General features: G+C 38.4%; 1 protein-coding gene across 2 annotated transcripts; it reads right to left on the minus strand.

Moving 5' to 3' along the window:
* Positions 1-11,146: 11,146 nt before the first annotated feature.
* On the minus strand, positions 11,147-25,913 carry cnot6a (CCR4-NOT transcription complex, subunit 6a). 2 transcript variants are annotated; one of them, XM_040015724.1, is made up of 12 exons: positions 25,773-25,913; positions 24,598-24,719; positions 24,087-24,273; positions 23,604-23,689; positions 22,966-23,070; positions 22,694-22,762; positions 21,712-21,869; positions 19,445-19,599; positions 17,505-17,659; positions 17,064-17,297; positions 16,238-16,440; positions 11,147-16,075 (listed from the first exon to the last, which is right to left on the minus strand). In XM_040015724.1, the coding sequence occupies exons 2-12, from the start codon at positions 24,707-24,709 to the stop codon at positions 15,860-15,862; spliced, it is 1,680 nt and encodes a 559-aa protein (XP_039871658.1). In that variant the 5' UTR covers positions 24,710-24,719; positions 25,773-25,913; the 3' UTR covers positions 11,147-15,859. The 2 variants fall into 2 exon arrangements, with proteins under 2 accessions (XP_039871658.1, XP_039871657.1); XM_040015723.1 differs by having other exon boundaries at positions 25,707-25,912.
* Between the last annotated feature and the right edge of the window lie 234 nt (positions 25,914-26,147).

Genomic DNA, 26,147 nt, shown 5'->3' on the forward strand with positions numbered 1-26,147 from the left:
AAAAGGGGATTGTAAAGAAATGATGAAAGTTCAGTTCTAACCCAAACCTGTAAAGAATGAAAACACAATTAAAACTGAGAATAAAATCATTTTTTTTAAAAAAAAACCAACAACACAAAAGAAAGTTAAAAGTCCCACGTGTCATATATGCCAACAGCTCCTACCTGCCAACTACTACAGACAACTGGAAGCATTCCAAGTGGTTTCCATGGTCACAAATAGGAAAAAAAAATCCATGACTGTTTCACAAATTGATTTTTAGACTGGACATGTTTGCCCGTGCCCATGAACACAAATCAGTAGATTCAATTTTGTGAGTATTTCACAAGCTGATGTGAGACATGTAATGAAATGTATTTCAATTCAATTTCATGACGAGTTTGTAACAACTATTATCTCATGGGCACTTTATGTTATGAGGTCAGGTCACCTTATACTTTTCCACAACGCACTTTCAGACCTGCTGCAGCTGCTGATAGGCTTAAACAAGGTTCACTACCAGTACATTACAGTACAGCGATTTTCTCAGTAAAGTGATTGGGTAAAGTTCAGAAAATTGAATGGCAGCAAGTCTCATGCGGTCTATATCAAGCTATAAAATATATCTTACTGTGCAGCAGCTAAAGCCAAAAAAGGCTTAATAAAATGTTTTTTTAAGAAAAATGTTGGGTACTACCAAAAGTGCATCGGCAATGTTAAAGAAAATATTCACTTTTATAAGCAGAAATTTTGGTTTTGGAGATTTTAGGTTCAGTATTTAATATATAACAGTAAGATTCCAGCTAAAATCTTCAAAGATGCACCTTGCGTAATCTCCTTGTCTTCATACATATATCATTAACTAAAGTTGCTTCAACTGATTTCAAAACTGGCAGAGCTGTACTGTTGTTTAAAAAGGAGACAGCAATTTTGAAGTTCACTCTAGACTTGTATATTGCCAGTTGCATCCAAAATACTTAAGAACTTTTTCATGATCAGTGGCAAGATGCTATTATATAAATTTCAGACCAGGGTATTCAACTGATACTGCTCTCATATACTAAGATTTAATATGGATAGTGGTTTGATGTTGTATTGACTGACCTTCAAAAGGCTTTTGATCGGATCTTTCTATTGTAGAAGCAAAATTAAAAGCAATAGGGTTAGGTAATGTTTCTGTAACTTGGCTGAAATCCTATCTGTCAGAAAGAAACAGTATGTAGACTCAAACAATGGCTCCTGTAGGTCCCCTCTTGGAAATGTTAATTGTGGTGTACCACAAGGCTCTATTTTATGCCCATTACTTTTTTCCCCCCATCTATGCTAATGCCACGTCTCAGGCTGTGTAATCAGTGAAAAAAATCCCAAGAATAATAAAATTGTGTCAGAAATTACAATATGTTAGCCTCTGGCTGGTATTAAAAGTAAACTACAACATTTAGATTCTTACGCTGGGGGGACGAAGGCATCCTTTTCATTAAAAGAAATGTAAAGGTTATGCTCTGCACTGATCTAACCAAACTGCATGTGAGTCATGGTTTAGCAACCTTCAGGAAAGAACCAATACCTAATCACAGACAGCTCAAAATAAATGTGTACCTTATATTCTTAATTATCCAAATCAGTAAAGCCTGGTGTTTAATAACTTCTGTAGACTAAAGTGGTTAAGTGTTCCAGTAGTGGTGGATCACTTATCTTTAAACCTCATGTATAATATTCATAGCAATACTTCTATCGTGGTTTGGAGACCTCTTTGCAGTCCCTCAGTTTTTTTCCATATGTTACTCTTAGTGTTAAAACATAGAGACAAAAAGAAACTATGGAACGAATCATGCTTCTGTGTAAACATTCTGAATTTAGGCAAAATGTTAATTTTTTTTTTTTTTTTTTTTTGCCTGTCCCATTTGGTTCTTTAGCCGTCAGAATTGTTGTCTGAAGACCAACAAGGATACCCAATGGATTTACTTTGCCAAATGGATCATCGTGGCATTGCCGTATTGGTCCATTTGATCGACCTTTGTTTTTATTATTTATTATATTTTATTTTCAGATGTTACAGACGGGACAGACGTGAGTGAGGGATAGGAAAGGGAGAGAGAAATGTTAATATTTTTGTTAATCACAATGAAGAGTGTTGCACAATCAACTCAGTATGTACTTTGTTACAGGCATAATGATGGTAATGGTTGTTATTTTAATGTGATGGTTAAATAATGTCTTTGAATTCTAGTTAGCCAGCTTGTGATTGTTTTGTTTTGTTTGTTTGTTTGTTTGTTTGTTTGTTTGTTTGTTTTAAACGTGCACTTTTTCTGTTGGGTTTTCTGTCATGTAAATCTTCCAAAAGATCCACAATGGAAATAAGCTGACCTTTATGATTAGTTTTTGACGATCCTTATTGTGGTATATTATTACATCCACAGTATCATGGTCTTTATTCATATATGTTTTAGTCTGTGATATTGTTTGGTTTGTGATATGCACTGGAATTAAATAAAATTAATTAATCAGTCATTTAAAAAAATCCAAAATTCCTTCAATTACAACTTATTACCCACAGTGTGTTGGTGAATTTGTCTGCAGAAACTCTGCCCTCCGCCTGTGCTTTCTAATTTTCTTCCTGTTTTTCTGCTGTGGGCAGAGTGGGTGAGTATCCCCCACAATGTCTATTTGCATGAACCCTATTATAAAGTGGCAACCATATTCCATTCTTTTAGCACCTCCTTCTTCCGTGCTTTCTGTCATGGATGAATAAAATGCAGATCAGTGTGCCTATTTGACCAGTGGAAAAGCTGAGGACACATAAAAACACAAAGAAAGGAGGCAACAGAGAACAAGATGCAGTGTGTATGCACTGAGCCACTTTACCACAGGTTTGTGTGAAAGTGTTTATTTGTTCTTTAAAATGTTGCCTCCATGAAACACTTCACTGCTTTGTTCATGCTAATGCCTCTTTCTCGTCATTAACTCTCCAGGTAGCTCAACCATAGCTGTTATCACTCTCTTACGCTTGGTTATCCTGGAACACTGCACAAAGTTTAAATGTCTACACAGAAGTACAATTGTTTTATTATACCTTTAGGTTAGGTTATGATACAAGGCTTTTTTTCACTTTAAAGTACAGATTTTTATCCAACGCTACTGCTGGTAACTCCCATCCCAGCATCCCTTCAAAAATAACTAAGTCACACCCTGTAGTTAAACAGGGTATTAAACACACACAGACACACACGCATGTGCTTTTTACACAGAAACAAATGAGCAGGTGTCATTACCTCCACAATAAAATGTTTTGGTCAAACATTTTCTCCAGATTATTTCATTCTCCTTGGTTTTCATTCAGCAACCATAGAACTCCTTTGTGATTTCCACTCACGCAAACTCTCAGGTCCAAGCACTGGCCAGGCTCTGTTAGGCCTGCGTCTGGTCTGGCACGCCAATGCTCAGCTGGACTCACGCAGATATACTTCATGTACTCATTTCTGGAGCTTTAAAACTCGAATCCACAACCATTCAACCCAAAGAAGTATTCTGAGAAAATGTTAGGAGGAGCTGGCTGCACATCACTCGGCAACTGGCCCAGTAGTCATTCGTGAGCGTGTAAGTACACACACACACACACACACACACACACTTAGACGCACCAGCAGGAATTTCAGAGGGAAAGGGAAACAGTGATTGGGGGGGGGAGTAAGAACAACAGGGGCGAGACAGAAAGAGAGAGTACATGTGTAAGAAAGTGCAGAGCCTTTGAAATCATGCTGCCACGTCAACAACTTGAACTAATGTCCTCCTTCTGATGCACTAACACAGAAGAACACATTTGGCTAGCTGTCACTACAACGAATTCCACTTCTAACAAAAACTAGTTCATGACCTCAAGAACAAAAATTACCTCTTGGACAACCCTTAATGTTTTCTTCCAACTTCCTGACACCCATTTTAAACTGATTAAATCGACTGAATTAAGGCAACATGTTTAGAAAGCCTCTGGTTTCCATATGATAAGCAAGGTGAGAATGTTTTTGACTCTCACAGAGCATTTTGGGCTAAAAAAAATGATCCGTGTGGCTTTTTGCACACAACTTTTGCTGCATTAAAAGCTTTTTATTAACTGTATAGAAGTGGGCATCTACTAACAACGCAACAAAAATACAGGTACACTTATTTTATATTGTTTTGAGTGCAGGTTTGCCTGCATTTGTTAGTGGCTTTCTCAGATTTATTCTGCAACCATTTCATCATGTCCTCACCATTAAAAAAGGGCTCAGACTCTTGAAGGTCTGTTAACTACAACTAATATAATGAACAACAAGTGAAGCAGACACAAGCGCAGTACTGAAAGTCCACAAAGTTCTGCAAAATCTAATTTCCCTGTGCAACCACAACAGTTTGAAAGGAAATGTTCATTTATATTTACAGTCAGTAAAGAAGCAAAACAGAAGCAGTGGATGTCACACTGATTACAGACTGGTTATGCTGCATTCTCAGCAACATTGCGGACTGTTCAAGGCATGCATGGAGTCATGAGGAAAGTTGCAATTATTGGAGTGTTGGACTGATTAATAACCCTGTTGTTTAAGAGTCAAAAACTAAATAAATGGCTTTAAACTTTAAATCCACAAGCCAATCAGGGGCCTTTCTGTGCAGGATTTCTCCAGGCACCCTTTGACACCTGGGAGGACTTCAATCCTCAATGCAACCCTGAATTGTATGAGAACTTAAGAAAATGAAATGCTGAAAAATCCAAATTAAAACAAAATTTGAAAAAATAACATGCGATTTATAAATCAAGTGTAATTACAGAATTTATAACAATTACAAAGTTTAGCAGGTTAAAATCGAGAACGTGTTTGCTTGTCCTTGAGAAAATATCTACTTATACAGGGTGCATCATCAAGAATCATCTGATTTCAAAAGGCTTTTTTTTTAAAATAAAGTAATGGACATAGAAGCTTAAAATGTGAGGCTAAACATAAAGTTTTACATGTGTCCACCTGTGGACACAGAACATATGCCCATACGATGACACCCCTCATTAATAGTAAGTTTTGCATTCCCTTGGAGAAATGCTTCAGATAAAGGTAAAATAGTTATTTACAGCTGTGTTTTAATATTGTATTCCTGAACTCCCACTGTGTGGTAGGAACACACTGGATTGTCTTTATTTATGGGGAGTGAAACCTGTAATCCACATTTCCTAGCTCATCTCCTCAAGTGGAACAACATAACTGAAGTCACTTTAAGCGGAGCGGTTCACAGATTTGTTGCCTTGTGTGCTGTGACTGTTTACTCAGCCTGTTCAATAATGGCCTGAAAGGTACCCCTGTTTGTGTGTTATTAGTTTAGCTGGATTGTGTTTGTCTTTGAAAGTGAATCCCGGTAATAGCACAAACATTTTCTTTCGACTTTATTTAATAGAAACACCACAGGTAGAAATCCTGTATGGATTAACAGCGCCATCTTAGCTGATGCTAATAGCGGTAAAGACTAATTCAATGGCTTTTAATGTCTAGTACAGCTAAACTATGCTAGCACAGTGATAACTTAACCTAGGACCTTCAGAAAACTGCAGCCGTGTTCACAGATAGCAGTTGGATACTCTTGCAGCCAGTTCTTCTCAAACAGTAACACATCTGTAGCATTTTCATAGTGTTTCCCTAATCTAGCCATGTGTTATAAACAGATCATCTGTTTATGTGGATCAAAGTTTGGAAAAAGCTCCAAAGGTTAATATCAGGAGGGTTTGTGTGTCAGTTATGTCACACAATTTGCCCCCAGCTTGAGTACACCTTTGCTTCAGTTGCCAATATTTAGCTGCAATTCAATTCAATTGAACAACAGTTGCTTCAAGGTGCTTTATATTGTAAGATAAGGACCCCACAATAATATCGCAACAAGAGAAAAAAGCCAACAATCAGATCACCTCCCTATGAGCAAGCACTGTGGTGACAGTGGGAAGGAAAAACTCCCTTTTAACAGGAAGAAACCTCTGGCAGAATCAGGCTCAGGGAGGGCTGTAATCTCAATTTGACACTATATAAACTGATGTTAGCCTTAATGCATCAGCTAATACTTAACATTCATTTGAACAACCTTTTCTCTGCATACTGTTTGAGATAAGAACCAGCTGTGCTCTCAGTATGTTCTGAAGAAGAAGGACCTCTGTGGAGGTGAAAGTGTAACAAGAAAAGACTTTAGCCAAAGATCTTCACACTCCACACTGACCTCAGATGGCCAGAAATCCACTCATAATGTAAGTAGATGAAGGGATTAAAAAAAAAAAAAGAAGCAAGGGGCAGGTGCACACATACACACAGAGAGACTCCTTCATTCATATTTAGATGCAGAACGGAGGAAAAACTGCTAGTTATTTTCCTTTTTTCTATATGTGAATAACAATAAGTGGCAGTACTTAATAATGAGTCAAGGAATCCCTCAGTTTTAATTACTATTTTTAGCATGTGATCAACATACTGTATAGAATGTAACTACTAAGTACTTGTACTTGCAGCTTGTAAAACCACCATCTGCAATAACTTGAAATAATTGTTTTCTGTGTGACTTTTTCAGTCACTCACATTATTGCGGAACAGCTTTGGCCCCCCTTCCTCCTTACGGCAATGCTTGTCTTCAGGTCCTGACACACAATTTCAAACAGTCTTTGACCGAGGCATAGCAACACTTGGATACTTTCTTTTTAATACATTCCGCTGTCAATTTGGTGCTGTGCCTGGGATCATTGTGCTGTTGCATGATCCAGTGTCGGCCAGGCCTTAGCTTTTGACTCTGGAATACTGTGGTCCACAGAGGAGTTCATGGTTGACTCAGTGACTGCAAACAAGTCCAAACACACACATTCACCACCGTGCTTGACAGCTGGTAGGAGGTATCTGTGCTGATACGCTGCGTTTGGTTTTCACCACTTGTGATGCTGCACTCTATGACATCTCAGCATTAGCACACACCTGAATGCCCCAGACCAACAAATTGTCAAGACTTTTGCACAGAGTCCTGCAAATTAAAAAATTATGTACATGTTTTCAAGATTATTTATGATAACTTATGAAAGAACAACATTTGTTTAGAGTTCTGATATTATTCTTTTTTAAATGCACACACTGCTATTCTGGCTAACAGTTTGGAGTGGAGTTTGATTTATTGGTCAGCATCAGAATAATCAGGAAAAAATCTGATTTTCCTTGTTTAAGATTTTATGTGGCACATCTGAGATGTTTTTCATTCTTCACATTGCTGTCAGGATCAGATCAGTGCGCTGTGCTTGTCCAGAGGTAATCCTCTGGCTCCATCATGTGCCCGTGAATGTTAATGCAAAAAACTGTCATCCTCAACCTACTTAAGGTACTAAATGTTAATGTTAAACTTTATTGATCCCCAATGGGAAATTCTAGTTTCATTTGCTGTTCTGGAGGAAAACCAAAGGTCAGTCTCAGCTAGATAACAGCACCCGTGGCGCTGTTAACGGTTTAGTGTCTTACTAAAGGACACTTCAGGGGGTGAGTGCGCTTACTGAGACAGGTGCTTCAACCGAGACAGTCCTCCTCGCCCCACAGTCTGGAAAAAGTGTGTCACAGAGAGCCGTGAGTGCGCAGGTTTTAATTTTGAGCAGATATTCACATATTCTAATGAAGCTGGAGGAAGGCTTGGCTGGAACAAAAACCTGCAAACTTGCATACCCTTGGGTCTCATAATCCAGCCTTCGCCAGCTGTGTGACACACTTACTGCTACGGCAACAACTGCCACACGATGCTCCTGAATCTAGTTTAAAAATGTTGAATTATCACCTCACCGTTGCAAGCCTGTGCCGCTCAGTTTTACAGTTTTAAAAACCCACGCCTATCTATAGAGAGCCACAAACTGAAGATAGATAGATAGAAGATAGATTTCTTTTACAGTATCTCACAAAAGTGAGTACACCTCTCACATTTTTGTAAATATTTTATTTTATCTTTTCATGGGACAACACTGAAGATATGACACTTTGATACAATGTAAAGTAGTCAGTGTACAGCTTGTATAACAGTGTAAATTTGCTGTCACCTCAAAATAACTTAACATAGAGCCATTAATGTCTAAACCGCTGGCAACAAACGTGAGTACACCCCTAAGTGAAAATGTCCAAACTGTGCCCAAAGTGTCAATAATTTGTGTGGCCACCAGAGATGGGCAGTAATCCAATTACTTTTTTCAAGTAACGAGTAAAGTAAGGGATTATTATTGCAAAAAAGGTAATTAGATTACTGTTACTTTGCGTTACTGCGTTACTAAAACTGTGATTTTTTTTTGGGAGAATGTCTCATGACAATGACGTAAGCGAGTGCGACGCAACAGCTGTGTGCAGAATAACAATGGATAATATAACGAGTGCGGGAGAGAGTATGAGCGTGCAGCGTTTAAAGCGTGGAAGTACTGACCTTACTTTGAGTTTGATTCTGTAAAAAGTGACAAAAACATTAGCCTCCGCTGCTCACTGCGTCGGAAGAAAACTTCTCTTTGCAGCAAAAAAACCCCTAAACTTCCGAGCAAGCACCGAGTACGGTGCCATGTAATGGGAAATTCACAGAGAAATTTGCGGATTCTTCCACTGACCGCTGCGGCACACCTGCACCAGGGCAAACATCCGCCTGCCCCACTCCCGCTATACAGGTGAAAATAGAGCAACAGGACCACTAGTCTTTGGCTTTATTTATTTTCTGCTGTGTTTCACTTGCATTTATTTGAAAGACTGAGTGTAAACACAAAAACCTATTTTATTTTATGTGCTGGAATGTGCAGAAAATAGGTTTAAATGTTAAACAAATTTCTTCCAGCCAGTGAATGTTGCATATAATTTAATGTTTGCTTGATGCATAAAGTTAAAAGATTAAAACTAATAAAACAAGTTTTAAAAAGAGACTTTTTCCATTTGATTAAAGTTTATATGGTGGATTATGCAGAAAAAGTAGAATTGGGCTGAAAGATCTATTGCTTTCTTATCTATTGTCTATTATCTATTTAGGTTATAAATCATGTTTTTAAAAGGTAACTAAGTAACTAATTACTTTTGAAAATAAGTAATCAGTAAAGTAACGGGATTACTTTTGGGGGGAAGTAATCAGTAATTAGTGATTACTTTTTTCAAGTAACTTGACCAACACTGGTGGCCACCATTATTTTCCAACACTGCCTTAACTCTGTTGGGCACGGAGTTCACTAGAGCCTCACAGGCTGCCACTGGAATCCTCTTCCAGTCCTCCATGATGACATAATGGAGCTGGTGGATGTAAGAGACCTTGCGCTCCTCCACCTTCCATCTGAGGATGCTCAATTGGGTTTAAGTCTGTAGACATGGTCTTTTTGGAGGCGTGTCGGGGTTGTTATCATGTTGGAATACTGTCCTGTGGCCCAGTTTCTGAAGAGAAGTGATCATGCTGTGCTTGAGTATGTCACAGTACATGTTGGCATTCATGATTACCTCAGTTAACTGTAGCTCCCAAGTGCGAGCAGCATTCATGCAGCCCCCAAACAATGACATCCCACCACCATACTTGACTGTAGGGAAGACACACTTGCCTTTGTACTCGTCACCTGCTTGCTGCCACACACGACTGACACCATCTGAACCAAATACATTTATCTTGGTCTCATCAGACCACAGGTAATCCATGTCCTTAGTCTGCTTGTCTTCAGCAAACTGATTGTGCGGTTTCTTGTGCATTATCTTTAAAATAGGCTTCTTTCTGGGATGACAGCCATTTGATGCAGTGTATGGCATATTGTCTGAGCACTGACAGGCTGACCCCCCATCATGCATTCAACCTGCACTCATACATCTATTTTCGAAAGACAATAGAATTATCTCTGGATAATTCGCTGAGAATGTGTACTCAACTTTGTTGGTCAACCATGGTGAGGCCTGTCCTGAGTGGAACCTGTCCTGCTAAACTGCTGTATGGTCTTGCCTACCTTGCTGCAGCTCAGTTTCAGGGTGTTGGTAATATTCTTATAGCCATCTTTATGTAGAGTAGCATTTTATTTTCCAGATCCTCAGAGAATTCTTTGCCATGATGTGCAATGTTGAACTTCCTGTGACCAAATTCAACATACCTGTTCCCTATTTGCATCTGAGACCTTGTAACACTAACCAGTCACCAGGAAGGGAAAACAGCTGATTGAAAATGTCTAAATTGTGCCCAATTAGGGGTGTACTCACTTTTATTGTCAGCGGTTGAGGCAATAACGGCTGCATGCTGAGGTATTTAGAGGGGACAGCAAATTTAATTCAGTTCAGCTCAATTCAATTTATACAGCACCAAATCACAACAACAATTGCCTCAGGGCACTTTATATTGTAAGGTCCTACAATAATGCATACAGAGAAAAACCCAACAATCACATGACCCCCTATGAGCAAGCACTTTGGCAACAGTGGGAAAGAAAAACTCCCTTTTAATGGGAAGAAACCTCCAGCAGAGCTGTGCATCATCACTTTGTTGAACCAGGCTCAGAGCCCCCCCCCTCTCTGAGCCTGGTTCAACAAAGTGATGATGCACAGCTCATCAGTGAGGTGGTGGTCTAGAGGAATTTGAGAAAAATGAATGACAGGGGTCTCTTACAAGTTAAAAAAAAAAAAAAAAGAGAAAAAAAAAAATCATCAGGATGGGCAGACCGCACTTTCACTTTTCAGAAGACAAAATTGCTTCATTTTCTCCCAAGTTATATAAATAACTGACAAATTGCTTATAACATTAAGCTACAATATAAAATCTCTCTGACTTTCTTCCTTCAAAATTAAACCTTTGAATTATATTTAGCATATAGAGTCTCAACACAAGAGGTCAAAGTGCCCTTCACCCTCAGCGTTTCTGAGATCATATTCACAAGAACGGTACAGATGGAAACCACAGAATGACTCCGACTGTGTGGAGCCGTGAGAAAACTATATAATCTGAGCCAGTGATCTCCTGTTGGCAACATCTGTAACATCTGATGAAGTCACCAACCGAGGAAGAGGAACAGAAATACGCACGTGTTAACCCAAACCTGAGAAAGGCTGGGAGGAGGGAGGGAAAAAAAAAAAAAAAAAAAAAAAAAAGCAGGCACGACAAGGAGAACAGATATAGAATTTATTTTCCAATATCCATTGCAAAGAATAAGAGGTGACACGGCTTGAAACAGATAATACAGAATTTATTTTCAACCAGAAGTAGGAAAATACATAGGTAGGTGTAAAGGAAACGAGCAGAACCTGTAGTCAAAGAAAAAAATAAAAATATAAGAAACCAAAAATAATAAAAACTAGACCAAAGAGAATTGAGAGGACGGCTAAGGGGGTACAACGGAAAGCATTGTTTACCATTCAGTTTCATTTTAAAACAGTATGTGTTGATTTGAAAACAGCTGCCTTGATTTCTCATCTGGGTTAATGGACATTCTACAACATTGTGCAAGTGTTTTTGTCTTCTTTTTTTTTTCTCCTTTTTTTTTGCTGGTATTTCATGAATGGTAAACAATAGTTGGTCCAGTGCATAAACACAGTGACACAGATCAATATATGTACTCAGCTGACTACAGATAGACAATCCTGATCATTGAACAACTACCACTAAATTGGCAGGGAGAAGGAGATGAGTAAATATACAAGATGGATGATAGGAGGAAGAGGAGAAAAAAAGAAAAAAAAAAAAAAAATGCTGTTCAGGTAACCTGGAAGGGTAAAGATGGGAGTTTTAAAAATAATTAAACAACCACACTGTGAAAGATGAAATAGCTACATATTCCAGGTAAACATCTAAAGAAAATCTGAATGTGCGAATGTTTCTGGGTATTATTGCCAAGTTTTTAGGACAAGGACAAAAAAAAAAAAAAAAAAAAAGGGGGGGGATGCATCTGAAATGAGCCGTCAGGTTGAGAACTCAAACTGGAAACGGGTGAATATGCGGTTCAGGAAAAGGACAAGAGTGCTTCGTTTTCCTTACAGCCCTACATTTCATGAAAACTATGAGCTGGATTTAAAAACAAAAAAAACAAAAAAACAAAACCATAACAAAACCCTGAACTGGATCTAGACTGGAGAACTGAACTACGAGCAGCTTTGGTGTGCACCCATGCAAAGAGACGCAGCCTGGGGAGAAGGTTAGAAAAAAAAAAAAAAAAATTACAGGGGGGGGGGAATTAAAATCTCTTTACACCTAAAAATGAAACAATGTAAAGAAGAAAAAGGAAAAGCCAAAAAAGTGATTAGTCACTGGGGCTTACAGGTTGTCACAGCTCAGCTTTGATTTGACAAGATTCAGTCCGACGCCATCTGTGGTTTAACGAGAAATGATGAAGAGGACGTTTTTGTCAATAGTAGCTAACTAGTTTGACAGATTTAACCACTGTGATGCACGAGAACAGAATGAGATGGACTAGTAGTACTCAAATCATCACAGTACCAGTCTAGCGGCACATCATTAGCTTAATCTTAAACATGTTTTACACCTCTCACAAAAGAATCGAAAGACACAGAAAGAAAAATAAAAAATAAAATGTTTTTTTGTACTGAACTGCAGCCACTAGAAGACAGCTCTGCTGCCCTAACCTACAAGCACTAGCACTCTCCTGCTAGTGCCATGCAAGATCCAAAATAAAGCTGAAATGTAAAATAATAAGAAGAAAAAATTAAAACTACATATCCCTGCGCTCAAAGTCGTGCTGTTACCAATGATGCAGGGATTTGTTTTTCCTTTTACCCCCACCAGTAAGCTCTCCATCCTTCACTGTGGGAGGTATTATCCAGAACATTCAACTTCTGATCAACCCATCAAAGACTACGTCTCATGATTTCTAGAGAGGATTTGGTTTGTGATGGGATGAGTCGAACGGGGAAAGAAAAATTGAGTTTAAGTAAAAACAACGTAGCAAACATAACACCATCGTAGAATTCATGATTTACACATCAACAAACACAATTCAATCTGTTTAGAAAGGAAACATGAGATACATCTTTTATTCACACTTTACAAAAAAAGAAAAAAAAAAGAAAATTAAAAAAAAAAAAAAAAGCTACCCTTTGAATCTACTACAATACTAATGCCATTCAGGAAAAAAGAAAAACCATGCATAAAAAAAAAATTTAAAAAAAAAGAAAAAAGATGGGGACCAAATTTATTCTTCTTATTTAGGTGCTTCCCTCTCACTTTAAAACCTGAATTTCAATGCATTTAAAGTAATGAGATCTTTACTACAAATACAACAGGGAAGGGAGTGAGGGAAGCTGCATATGACCCTACTAAGTGCTTCTCATCTGTATAAAAGCATGACTCTTTAAGTAGCCATCTTGCTTGTGACAGATTTAATTCATTTTTTAAAAAGATGTATCAAATTCATAAGCAACAGGTTAGCCCATCCTAAGTCTGCTGACCCTCATCCCTTGTTTATCCAATCGCAGAGAAAGGAGGACCTTCAACCCTTTCCAAATTATAGAGGGAGGGGCAGGTCCACAAATGGCACTATAGCTGCAGTAACAAGGGTAGGAAAACTATACAAAGTGGTTGAGCAAAGGGGATTAAAAGATGCAGCTTGTGTAAGATAGTCGAGAGGTTAAAGTCCAAGATGGGCAGTTTAGGGTGAGAGGTGTTAGGTTGATGGACAGGCTTAGGGAGGTTTAAATTTGTGGCCGGGCAGGGGAAAGCCAGGGGCTATGCGTTTCTGGGGGCATGGAGCTGTGTAAAAAGAGAGCAAAACATGAGTGGATTTATAAAGACAGGAAACCCTACTCATGTTCCTAAGAAAAGGAGAAAGGGTTGGTAGTGAAAGCATACCTGATTACTAGAGAGCTTAATGAATAGCAAGGATATACACATCATCATAACATTGTCACAGCTCATAAAAAAAAAAAAAAGAAAATAAACATTAACAAAAACCAAAAAGGACATAAAATCTTCACAAATGTCTCAACAGTATTTAAAAATAAAAGGAGAAAAGGTTGTTCAGGCGTTCGTCGCATGTAAATAGTGCAAGACAACGTCAACTGCTACAGTGAGGCACAATGTACATATATGTGGGGTTTATATAGGTTTTGCCAGTTACATCACTATTGAGCAAGTTATAGAAATGAACAGATGTAACTCATCCTTGCGTGTCCTTTTGTCAGAAGTGATGGCAGCAGTGTGGATCAATGGCTTTGTTAATGGGCAAGAAGCAACAGTTTACTCAGTGTCTATTTACATATCAGCAAATCATTAAAAAAAACTGCAGAGAGAAAGGGGAAAAATATACTGATGCATTAATTACAGTTAATCTCAAGGAAGTGCAAAGTTGTGACAGCGAACGCCTTGAACAATCTCTTCTTACGTCTTTTGTACAAGCTGGTAATATCAATTCATCTCAACATTAACTGGATAAAAATTTAGCCTTAGTTTACAATACAATCTTTTTTTTCTGATCATAATTTACTGATCATAATTTACTCTTCGTACAAAAAACGCCAGAAAACAGGTCTTTTGTGGTTCATATACAATCATGTAAAGACTGAGTCTAGATTTCTATTCTGTACAAACACTTGTGAAAAAAACCCACGGCTTTGTGTATGGAATTTATGGCTGGGGAAAGTCACTACTGGCCTCAGTGCTACAGATCTGCCTGCAAATTACCTGTGTGGTGTGTGTGTGTGTGTGTGTGTGTGTGTGGTGTGGTGTGTGTGGTGTGTGTGTGTGTGTGTGGGGAGCTGGATGGCAACTCCTGACAGTGAGAGGAATGCTGGTTTTATTCCTGTGTATCGGCCATTACTCGCTGTCCCTGCCCTAAAAGCAATCAAGACAAATACTGGTAATAGCCCCCCCCACTCCCCAATCGCTTTGCCCATCAGCCTAAATCCCCTCACCGCTTGGTCAAAAGAAAAACAAAAACAAAAAAAGGTGACGCATGGGCCACATGAGCTCCTAAGCACAAGACTAACCTAACAGCTATACAGGCTGGGGTGAAATTGTCAGCAAACAGGATGGTAGCGTCTATCAAATTTTCACATCGTGGCTTTTCAGCACTACACACCATCTGTGTGAAACATCAAATCTAAGCTCAGGATTCTTGTTTTCTAGGCATCTGTGGATTTTGGTAGCAGTACCAGGTCCAGGGTCAGAGGTGTAGACTATCTTGTAGCACCACGGGAGGCCATGACTACACAAAAGGCCTCAGCACCACAGTATGACAGCAGGAAATCTCACCTCATACGAGCTGCGCTACATCCGCCTCCTGGGATACTTAAACTACCAGCAAAAAGCTGCTCTAATCCCAACACATCTGCCTCAACAAATGTGTGTATCCTAGAAAACTGATCATGTAAGCTGGCTGCCCAAAGTGTAGGGGATAACTAGCACAAGCAAAGGATGGAGTATTGAGACTGACAAGTCTGCTGTCTTTGCTGGTTTCAGGTTTATACAGGACAGACAGACATGCAGACCATCAGCCATGGAGCTCTTCAGTGGAAAGTCATTTCCTTCAGCCAAAATAAAAAAGTATCCCCCCTCACTCTTAAACCAAACAGTGCCCTAAGTGACAAATATGAATGAGCTACCATCCCTTCTCATTTTAAAAGACAGAAGCAAAGTGTGTAGGGTTGGTGGATCTTGAGAACAAAGGGGAGTCCAAAAACAAAATATGGTACACTAACAGGACTGAATTGAGCAGTTAAAAAACAAAACAAACAAAAGAAAAAGAAAAATATAGAATATCTATAACATTATACGAAATCCCTGTCAGCCAGACCTCACTGTATGAATATTTTACAGGTTGTGTTTTTATGTCTTCCTCCTTCAGTTTGGTGGAGGGAAGAGCTGGTAGTGGGAGGAAGGAGGAGGGTTGAGAGGGAGAGGCTACCCCTGGTGGTTAGGCAGGGTCTCACTACCTGCGTGTCGGCAGATGGAGCCCATTCACCTGGGGGGGCAGGTTGGGCAGGAGCAACTCCAGCTGAGCAAAGAGGGAGAAGTGGTCAGAGGGGATGTGTGGATGTGGGCAGCCGCTGACATTGTTCTCTACAAGCCAGTGGTGGTCCAAAGGGCCCAAGATACCCAGCACGTTCAGGTGAGGCTTCGAGTAGAAAATATAGTCGATGACACCCTGAGAAGAGAAATAGAGAAGTGACTTTTGCATAGTTTTGTGTAAGAACAGACTGGTCCTCAATATCGTTTAAAAAAAACAAAAAACAAAAAAAACAAAACAAATACATTTAATATAAAAAACAAAAAACAAAAACCCAAAACACCACATATGTGTAATTACCTTAAAATCGAAGGTGTAGTTGGTATAAGGCATCAGGCCGTTCTCATAGGCGCTCTTTAACTTGAAGCCGTGGGTGATCCTGCCATTAGACGTGCTGTTCTTGCCATTGCAATTGAATTTGGTCAGACAGTCGCTGTAACGGAGCTCCTTGAAGTCCTTGTGTGTGCAGTCCACTCCACCAGTACTCAGGTACTCCACTACGCCTGAACAGAGAAGAACTGAACCATCAGCATTTAAAAACAAAAAACAGATGATGACGACGACGACTTATCCCACTAAAATATTTTTAAAAATTAAAACAGGTGGAACATGGACCATTTTTTATTAGTTAAGAAAAAATACAGTTTGCAAAGTAATTTGTGAGACTCCATTATTATTTCAACTCAAATTTGACTATAGTAAAAAAAACTTATAGCAAAAATATATTGCACTACTGTATGCAGTGAGCAGGCTAACAATTCTGTTCACCACCACAAAAAGGCAAATACTGATGTAATTTATGTTTTTATGAATGCCAAACAATTATTTTCATCTATTTATCCAATTATAATCAAACCCATTCTCAATTGCAAGGCAAGAGAAAATTAGGCAAAACAAGGTTGTCAGCATCTTTAAAACATGCCAGATTTAACCATCCTTTACTCGCTTCACTGAGATATGTTCGGCAGCAACAACATTAATCAGCTGTTAACATAAACTCAGCACTTCACTGGAGGCACCTCAAACACTTTTTATTCAAATTTATTTTAAATTTTATGAACAATCTGTGCACTCTAAATAAAACATTTTCTTAAGAGCAGGTCGAGTACAGCTCTTTCCTACTTACCCGAGTCAGGCAAGGAGTTGAGGTCAGCGCACAGCACCAGTGGAATGGCATTAGTCTCGCCAGAAACAGAGGACAACTTGAGGCTGCGTGTGGCCTTATCCACTATGCTTTTCACCTCTGACAGGAACATCATGGTCTGGACCAGCTTGACATCAGAATACTCTGGGTCCCAGTGCATGTGAGCATTGGCTACAAGGAGCAGCTGCTTTTCCATGCCATGGAGAGACTTACCAGCTGAAATGAGTGGCAGAGAAAGAAGGGTGGGGCATATATTAACAGGCATGTTTAACAGGGCAAAGGGGTACTAAGAGCATTAGGACAAACTGAACACATTGCCCTTGGCATAATCATCACCAAAATCCTCTGCAATACCTCTCGAATAAAATTCAGCGAGAAGATGAATTTGTAGTACAAAAGGGCTGATCTTAACTGTCTACTCACAGGAGAGCTCCATCATCTCTTTGCGGACCTCAAGCAGTACAGCTACCCCAATGTTATCCTTTGTCATCACCCTGTTCAGCATAGCCTCTGAGCCCTCGGAGTTAGCCATGGCCAGCTGGTTAAACTCCACTGTGTGCTTCTGCACTGCACTGAACCTAAAGACAAACGGGGAAAAAGAACTACTTAAAACACTTTCTAAGCAGAGATGAGCAGAAATAAATAGAAAAGTCATAATAAGTTGGAAATACAAAGTATTAAGAGGTCCATAGAAATCAAAACCTGACTTATATTGGGCATTTCTCACATTCAGGGTTATGACTTTGCTATTGTGGACCATATTTTGTGCGATACTGGCAGTCTTGCCTTGGGGGGTCCAGTTCAAAATGCACAGCTGAATAGAGCCTACCCACCAACATACTGTTTGCAATCAAACTAAAATAAAATTAAAAACAAAATCCATAAATATTGTATCGGTCTGAATGCTAAAAAGAAATAAGAATACTTTTCCTCTGACTCTACACAAAACTGGATGGCTTTAGACTTGGGTACTTGGGAACTAACTGAAAAGCGCTCAGCCTTGTTTGGGAACCCACGTTTCATAACAATTTATGAGGATTCACACAAAAATTCAGGTCACTGTGAAAGCACAAGAGTGCAAGTGGTTAGAAGAACCAAGATGATGATCTGGATGTGAGAGCAGCCAAATATCAATTAGGTTAAGGTTTCTCATTTCATGGTCCTGCTATCAGAAGCTTTTGATCACCTTACTATAGGAGTTCAGATAAGATAAGATGACCTTTATTAGTCCCACAGGTGGGAAATTTGTTTTGTTACAGCAAAAGTGCAAAGTTATGTAGCAGAAATTAGAAAACACTGGAATGCAATAAAATACAATAGAATAAAATAGAAATACAAATACTATATACACAACTGAGTAGGAAAATACAAAAATACAACTTCGTGTGAAGAAGAATTGCACAAGAATTGCACATATAGCAGTCTTATTGCACATGTGTGGGTTTGTGTGTTTGACCTCAAACCTGAGAGGTTGGGGTTAAAATTATACATGAATGGTGTGTATTATATAATTATTTATTCTTTTAAACCTCACTGACTGTGTGCATTCTCCGGTAAATCACAACTTCTCTAAAAGAGACAACTGGAGGTGAGCAACAACCATTTGAATGCTAATAAAAGCTACATGTAAAGCTTTTCCTGTCTCTAGAACAGTTTTAACAAAATGTTAAAAGGTTTATCGTTTCAGTTTAACCGTTTGTTGCACATATTGTCTTTAAGATGGAACCTTTTGACAGTGATAAAAACACTACTACTATTAGGTGCTATATGAATAAACCTTTTAGCTTTAACGCAAGCATTACTAAAGACAAACTACATTAACCGCTAAAGAGTGAAACAAAACTACACATACCAAAAGAATAGTTTCACTTCAAGTTGAAAACAACAGTTAAACTTTAAGTTAAGCTAAAGCTAGATTAGCCTTTTTGGTAATTGCATTATACGGCTGATGGCATCACTGTCTGGAGACTACAATAAAAACTTACTTTCTCCTTTGAAGTGAAGTTAAACTGATAAGATATGCATAGCAATACTTAAGCATAGGTTACAGTGTCCCAGTGTAATAGACTGGATTTTGAGTGAAAGGTTTACAACATGACATTTTATTTCTTTCTGAGAACTACTGCATCCACTTTGTGGACACTAGAGACAACCCAAAAGGAACATCGGTCACTCAGACAACAACAGTAGGTGATGTCAGGTTTAATTGAGATTGTTTTATCACTAAGCTAAGCACTGGCTAACAAGTATTAGTGAATATAGTGAAGCAGTTTCAATCTAATTCACCACAGGAACTCAAATCACTGCGAGCTATTCTTAAACCAAGAAATAGTTGCCACAGGACAAAAACTATAGACACATACTTTTCTGTCCTGTAAAAAATTGCACATCCATCCACGTGCTTTCGATCCGACTCAGACATAGTTCTAGCTCGTGACTTTGGACTGAAGAACCCGTCATATCCTTGCTCCTTCAGCTCTGGCAAGAAGAAATTGTAGTACTGCTCTGTCTCAACTTCCTGCAATTAACAGCAAAAAACAAGTTCCAGGGTGAACAGGAAAGGCTGTTATTCATGGAAGTACATCAGTTAACCCCCTCTAAATATAAGGCCATCTGGCTACATTAGCCATCTATTAACAGGATGGGTAAGAGACAGCGTGTGATAAAATAGCCATGAAAATCTGCACAATATAATAACTAATGGTGATCTTTGGGGATGACACTGATGAATAGGAGAAACATCTTTGTGCAAGACATAATTTAAAGAGCTCCCAATTAACACTTCTTGGGGTATGTACACATTTGAAATGCAATACTATTCCCACCTTTTTATTCTTTTATATCTGAAATTTCCAAAACTCATTTTGTTTGTATGTTTTATCTGATTTTCTTTTTTCACAAAAAAAAAAAAGTATAACATTTTAATTTGACACAACTAGAGTTTACATATTAAAGTCTTTTCTGTTTTAAAATCTGGTTTTGAGCTTACACATTTTTACAAATGTAAAATGTAAAAACTAAATTACAATATTGATAAATAATAAAACTGAAAGTGATACCAGACGATTCAGGTTCAAGGAAAGTAAGACAATAATATAATTTTAACCTACATGTCCATTGAATAAGTATCATCTGAAAACATCCCAAATCTCTGATTATTAGAACTGGTAGTCAATTCAGTATTGATGATCATGCACTAAATTAAATGGGCCAGGCTTGGAAGAGATTCCCAGAAACCAATACAAGTCTCTCCAGCTTGTATAGTTTTGCCTTTTAGCCGACATGACCCCTCCCAAGAATAGCTGCTACATCCATAACAAAACATGGTGTAAAACTAGTTTTGCTTCACTCAGTATATGTGCTTGTCTTTACCCCTCGGCGGTCCTAAGGGCTGACAGATTGCAAAGCAAATAAAAACCCATCTAGTGGTGTCTCTATAATGAACAGGTGGCGTCTAAGCTAACGTGGTGCATTTAAAAAAAATTAATATAAAATGGATAACAAACAAATTGATAAAAACATAATGAATTAGGCCTCTAACAAACACATAAAGATCACTAGTTCCAATAGAAGCACCTGAATATTAAGCTGCAAACAAAGGTCTAATCTAAGCACTCAACCACAAAAGAAAAGTTTGCAATTTGTTGACACTGTCCATTAAACTGAACACATCACAATTTTCACAACTGTCAACTGAACATAGTACTCTTATTAGAGTGTTAGCATAACAGTTTAAATGTGATATTGTTAAAATAATGAGTGACAGAATTTTGTGTTTGTGTGTGGTCATGAGAAAATTTTAGACCAATTTCTTGGATCCATTTGATAGAAAACAAAATGGAAACAATTAAGAGCCAGTGAAAGAAACTATGGCTACGTTCACACTGCAGGCGAAAGCGCACCAAATCCAATTTTTTTTTTTACCCTATGCGACCCATATCCGATCATGGTATGACAGTGTGAACGGCACAAATCCGATATTTTCAAATCCGATCTGGGTCACTTTCGTATGTGGTACTGAATCCGATACATATCCGATGTTTTAGAAAGAGACTGCTGTTTGAACGGTCATGTCGCATTAAATCCGTCTTTTACGTCACTGACACAAGACAGACGCTAATTATTAGCGCCGGAGAAGACATCGCGAACGCTTCCTGGATGATGTTAGTGTTATGATGTTAGTGAAACTGTTGGGAAGACAACGTGAACATTTTATTTGTACTGTATAATCTGCAGATTCTGACAGAAATCTGCAACTATCCTTTGAAGCACCGCTCCTCTAAAACAGCAATAAGGATCATTATTAGGTTATTTACATTAAGTTATTTTGTTATTTACATAATAACTTAAAGCAAAAATTGGGAAACGTAAAGTCCGAAATCTTTATATTAACGGCCATCTGTCAAACAATACTGTTTGCTCTGGGTCTAAACAGAGCGCGTTGTGTGTGAAGTCTTCTTTTGCGCATGCGGGCCGCTTTGAGCGTTCACATTAGAGCACGTTTGCTGTCGCATTTTATTTGTAGTGTGAACACGCAGACCAAAAAAAAAAAAAAAAAAAAAAAAAAAAAAAAAAATCGGAATTGAGCATTAAGGCCTGCAGTGTGAACGTAGCCTATGACATCTCTCACCTGCAAGCTGATGATGTCTGCATTGCAGCCCATGATCTCCTGCATTATGGATTTTTTCCTGTACTCCCAGTTTAGCGCCCAAGTGGGGCAATAGCCATATAGCTGACGTGTGGCATACTTATCACACAGCACATTGTAGCACATCACAGAGAACAATGCTGAGGAGACAAACAGGAGAAAAAACAAACAAAAACATCTTAACTGTGCACACAGTTACAATTAAAAATTCATTAAAAACAAAAGAACCACAAATCTGCAGTTGCTTGCAACAGTAAAAGAAAATAAAAATGCTGAGTAAATCTCATCATTACGGAAAGCACCAAAATCAACTACCAATACATCTTCAAACCAGGAATCAGATCAGCCGTTCTTTTTTGACTCATTTGTTTTGCTTTGCTTCAGCAACCAAAACAATGCTTATACACTAGACTAAACACAAGTGGTAGAGCTTCTGCTCTAGAAAGAGGGGCGACACTAAATTTCACACCAAACAGATTATAAATTTGTGCACCTTTCAGATCATAGGAAACATTCAGCATGTTTGTGTCAAACTGGGCATTTTCTTGATGATCAGATACATGCGAATGGCAGTCAGTTTATGTGGGTGCAAGCTGGAGCCATACTAAACTACATCAAACTTTGGTTTGCAAACTTTGTACTTTACATAACTGTAGCTTCCAGACTTGATGTCATAGTTTACAAATCCACTACCAAATGTTGTAACCTGATGACGCAGTCTTCTCTGGACTGTATACTACTACGAGGACACTTGTGCGCAGTGTACATCTTTAACAGGTCTGAGCTGTCTAAATGAGTTGCAGTCTGAACTGCTCTTTTAGGATCTACCAAATATTTGTGGTTTAAAGCCACAGTGCTCAACTGATCACTGCATTGCATACCATCCTGAAACTCACGACCACACAAGACAAAAACCATATAGGTACTTCTGTTCAAAGTCATGTTGTGTGTATTTTGTTCTTACCCGAGGGCCGTGCTCGATCAGTTTCCTGGAGTGTAATCCACGACCGGGGTGGGGGTTGTTCTGTTGGCACTGAGTTTATGGAAAATGGTTCAGCATAGGTATCAACATGATATTGTCAAACAGGGATTTATTTTAAAGACAAAAAAAAAAAAAAAAAAAGAAAGAAACCACACACACTACATGATCTGTTGAGCCTGCTTACAGATTTACCTTTTCAGTAAAAATGACAACATATGCTGAAACTTCTCACAAAAGCAAGAGAGAACACTCACTGCGCTTTATAGCCCCCGCCAGATTGTCTAACAAGTAGCTCAGCAGCCTCCGCGTGCCATCAGGTTCCTGGTAGAGGCTCAGAATTTCTTGTGCAAGTGGGTTTCCTGTTGAAGGAAAAGCAAATCAGGCTAAATCATCAGTGTTTCCCCTACCCAAGACCTCCTGGGCCCCCAACTAAACATAGGAGGGGAAAAAAAAAAAAAAAAGTAGACAGAAAAAAAAAAAAAAGGATATATTTATTTTGTACATGTCATTACCAATGAGCATTTGTTCATTTCCGCTTGAGTCTGAACTGTACACGTGTTTAACCATGTACTTCACTGAAAATGTACAACCCCTAACCACCCACCCACACGAGGGAATCAGGATAATGTTACTCAAGTGGAACACTTGTTAGGTTACTGTACATGCAATGAAATGTTGCCAACAGGAGTTACTCTGTCTAAAACAACAGCATGTATGACCCTATTTCAAGTTTGTCTTTAATAACAGAAAAAAATGATAACATAAACATCAGTTGCCACCACTGCCAATTCACCCTCTACTGTTGCTGCATCCTTAGAGAAATAAAAAAACCTTATAATATGGAGGGATTTCCAGTCCAGAATGGCTACAAAAACATTGAAGAGCCACTCACCTTTCAACCCCAGTGTTTGTAACTGAAAGAGTTTCCCCAATTCAAATGGCAGAACCCGCAACTGGTTGTTATTTAAAAGCAGTTCCCTGTGGAGGGCAGATGGGAAGTGGATCATTAAAAACTAAACTTCTAAGATTAAAAATAAATACATAAAACTCTTTGTCTTTCAAAAACATTTTCCAAAAGTCGTCATTTAAAAATACAAGCATTACTTGACAGTGTTAAAATGATTATGAATGCAGCCTTTTAAATTAAAGTGAGACATTTCAACAGATGGGACAAGAGTGACAACAGTGGTAAAAATCAGCAGCTGGTCATTGCAGCTTTTATATATATATATATATATATATATATATATATATATATATATATATATATATATATATATATATATATATATATATATTTTTTTTTTTTAATAAAGTAAGGTATGAAGAAAATAGTCCTTTATAACCCAATTTAGGATACAGGTTTATCACTTACCTGAGAGACACCATGTTGCCGAGCTCTGCAGGCAGGCTCCTGATCTTATTGGATGAGAGATCCAGGTACACCAGGTTGTGTAGTTTGGCAATGTCTGGCGGGATGCGTGACAGTGAGTTGTCACTGAGGTGCAGGGCAGTGAGGTGGGTCAGAGACCACAGGGCTGTGCTGAGACTCCTTACTCTGCCTGTGGCGAAAATGGGGAAAAGGCCAAACAGGACAATAAGTCCAAGAATCCAACGCCATTTTCACAAAGATAAATGTGAAAGAAAACTGTTCCCCATTGATATGAATAAGTCAAAACAGGTGAGCTGATTTCACAGTGGAGGGAAAAAAAAACAAAAAAAAAAACAAACAAACAAACAAACATGTTTGCAATATTTCTCTTTGATAGTGAGGATTTAGTAATTACTTGTGTGCAGCTGTGCAAAGCAATGGAAAAAAATATGTGAGAGGAAAATAAATTTAAAAACCCCCAAATGATTTATCTACACAAGCAGAAGATACTCACCACTGATTTCCAGCTCAGCCCAGTATGACTTCTTCCCATTTGCTGCCTCCTCACTGGACATAATTGTGTACATCCGCCTGGGATCCGGCGGGTCATATTTTTCCTTGGGCATTCCTATAACACTAGAGAAATAATTTATATTTTAATTCACCAACAACTAAAAGTATACTAAAAATGAAGTTCAAGCTCATAAATGTAGCCTGAAATAATCCAAAGTAAGTTTGAAGTGATGTGTCTCGCTCATCAGGTTAGCCCAGGTGACTGTAGCGACCACCAAGATGTGATTAAAGTCATAAGTTTCCGTTTACTGATTATAAAGCAATGAGTTTCCTTCATATGGAGCTGTTAAAATGTCAACAGCTCCCTATAAAGACCGTGATTTCGCTTGAGTTACATAATTTAACAGCGTAAAATAATTACAACTGTAGAGCCATATTTTCCACGCCAACTTGAAAAACTAGGCTGTTAACAGTGTGAAGCTTTAATTTGTGCAATAATAAAACCACATTTGTAAAAATTAGGTTAGCACATTTTTCCTCTCAGTGACGCTAACTGATTAGTCTAGCTTAACCTAATTAGGCAGCTATCGAACTATACATAACAGACGCTAGTTAACAAACTAGCTCGCTTGCTAACTAGCACGACGGAAAACAGACAAACAAAATTTACCAGTTAGCCGATGCTAACGCCCTTTTCAAGTGGGTAAATGGATAATACACTAAATAATATTAAAAGATACCATGCAGTCTCGCTTTATATAATACCAAAGCACTGAGTTGCGCATAAACACTAGGCCACGCAACAACGCATTAGTTAGCTGTCATTAGCTAGCTTCCACTAGCAAGAAGCACTATCACGGAGATAAACAGAGAGGAACCCAATGCACACAAAGCGACAAAGCTGGACTTGAAAGCAATTTTGAGCTATTTAGCTTAGCTTGTGTTAGCTTATTGGCTAAAAGCTAACATCCTAATTATGTGAAGCTGACCACTTCCTATTAAATAAGTGTTATTTCGGAAAATTACGGCAGCACTTCTAACATTCCGCATAAGATTTTGGTCAATTGGGTGAAAATGGGTGAGTTATAACAGAAAGGATTCAATTTTTACCTGCAAGAGCATACCAAATCGCGAGGACGACTGCGTGTTCTCTTTTGTTTTCTAGCTACTTCTCACCCGTTTCCGCTGCTGTATCATGGCGACTGTAAGGATTTTTTTTCCTGTGCCGATAACGGCGCCTGATCTTATTGGTCAGCGTGTGGAAGGTCCAACCAGCTGTTGAACCACAATAAATATCAAGTGAGGAATGATGGACCATGAGATGGAGCGACAAAATGCCATTATTCACTTTACTGTGGCTTATCTAGAAATCATGCTCAATCAAGCACAATGATTATCACGTATTGTGTACTCTATCAGCATAATGATGTAATGCTTGCATCTGTGAGGAAGTAAATTACACACAATGACAAAACTTTTCATAGAAAAAGGCAATATAATTTATTGAGAAAAGTGAGATCTTCAATTAGTTAGACTTAATTAGGCCAAACA

This window comes from Simochromis diagramma, unplaced genomic scaffold (assembly GCF_900408965.1).
Source record: "Simochromis diagramma unplaced genomic scaffold, fSimDia1.1 OVJJ01000685.1, whole genome shotgun sequence".
Taxonomy (NCBI): Eukaryota; Metazoa; Chordata; class Actinopteri; order Cichliformes; family Cichlidae; genus Simochromis; species Simochromis diagramma.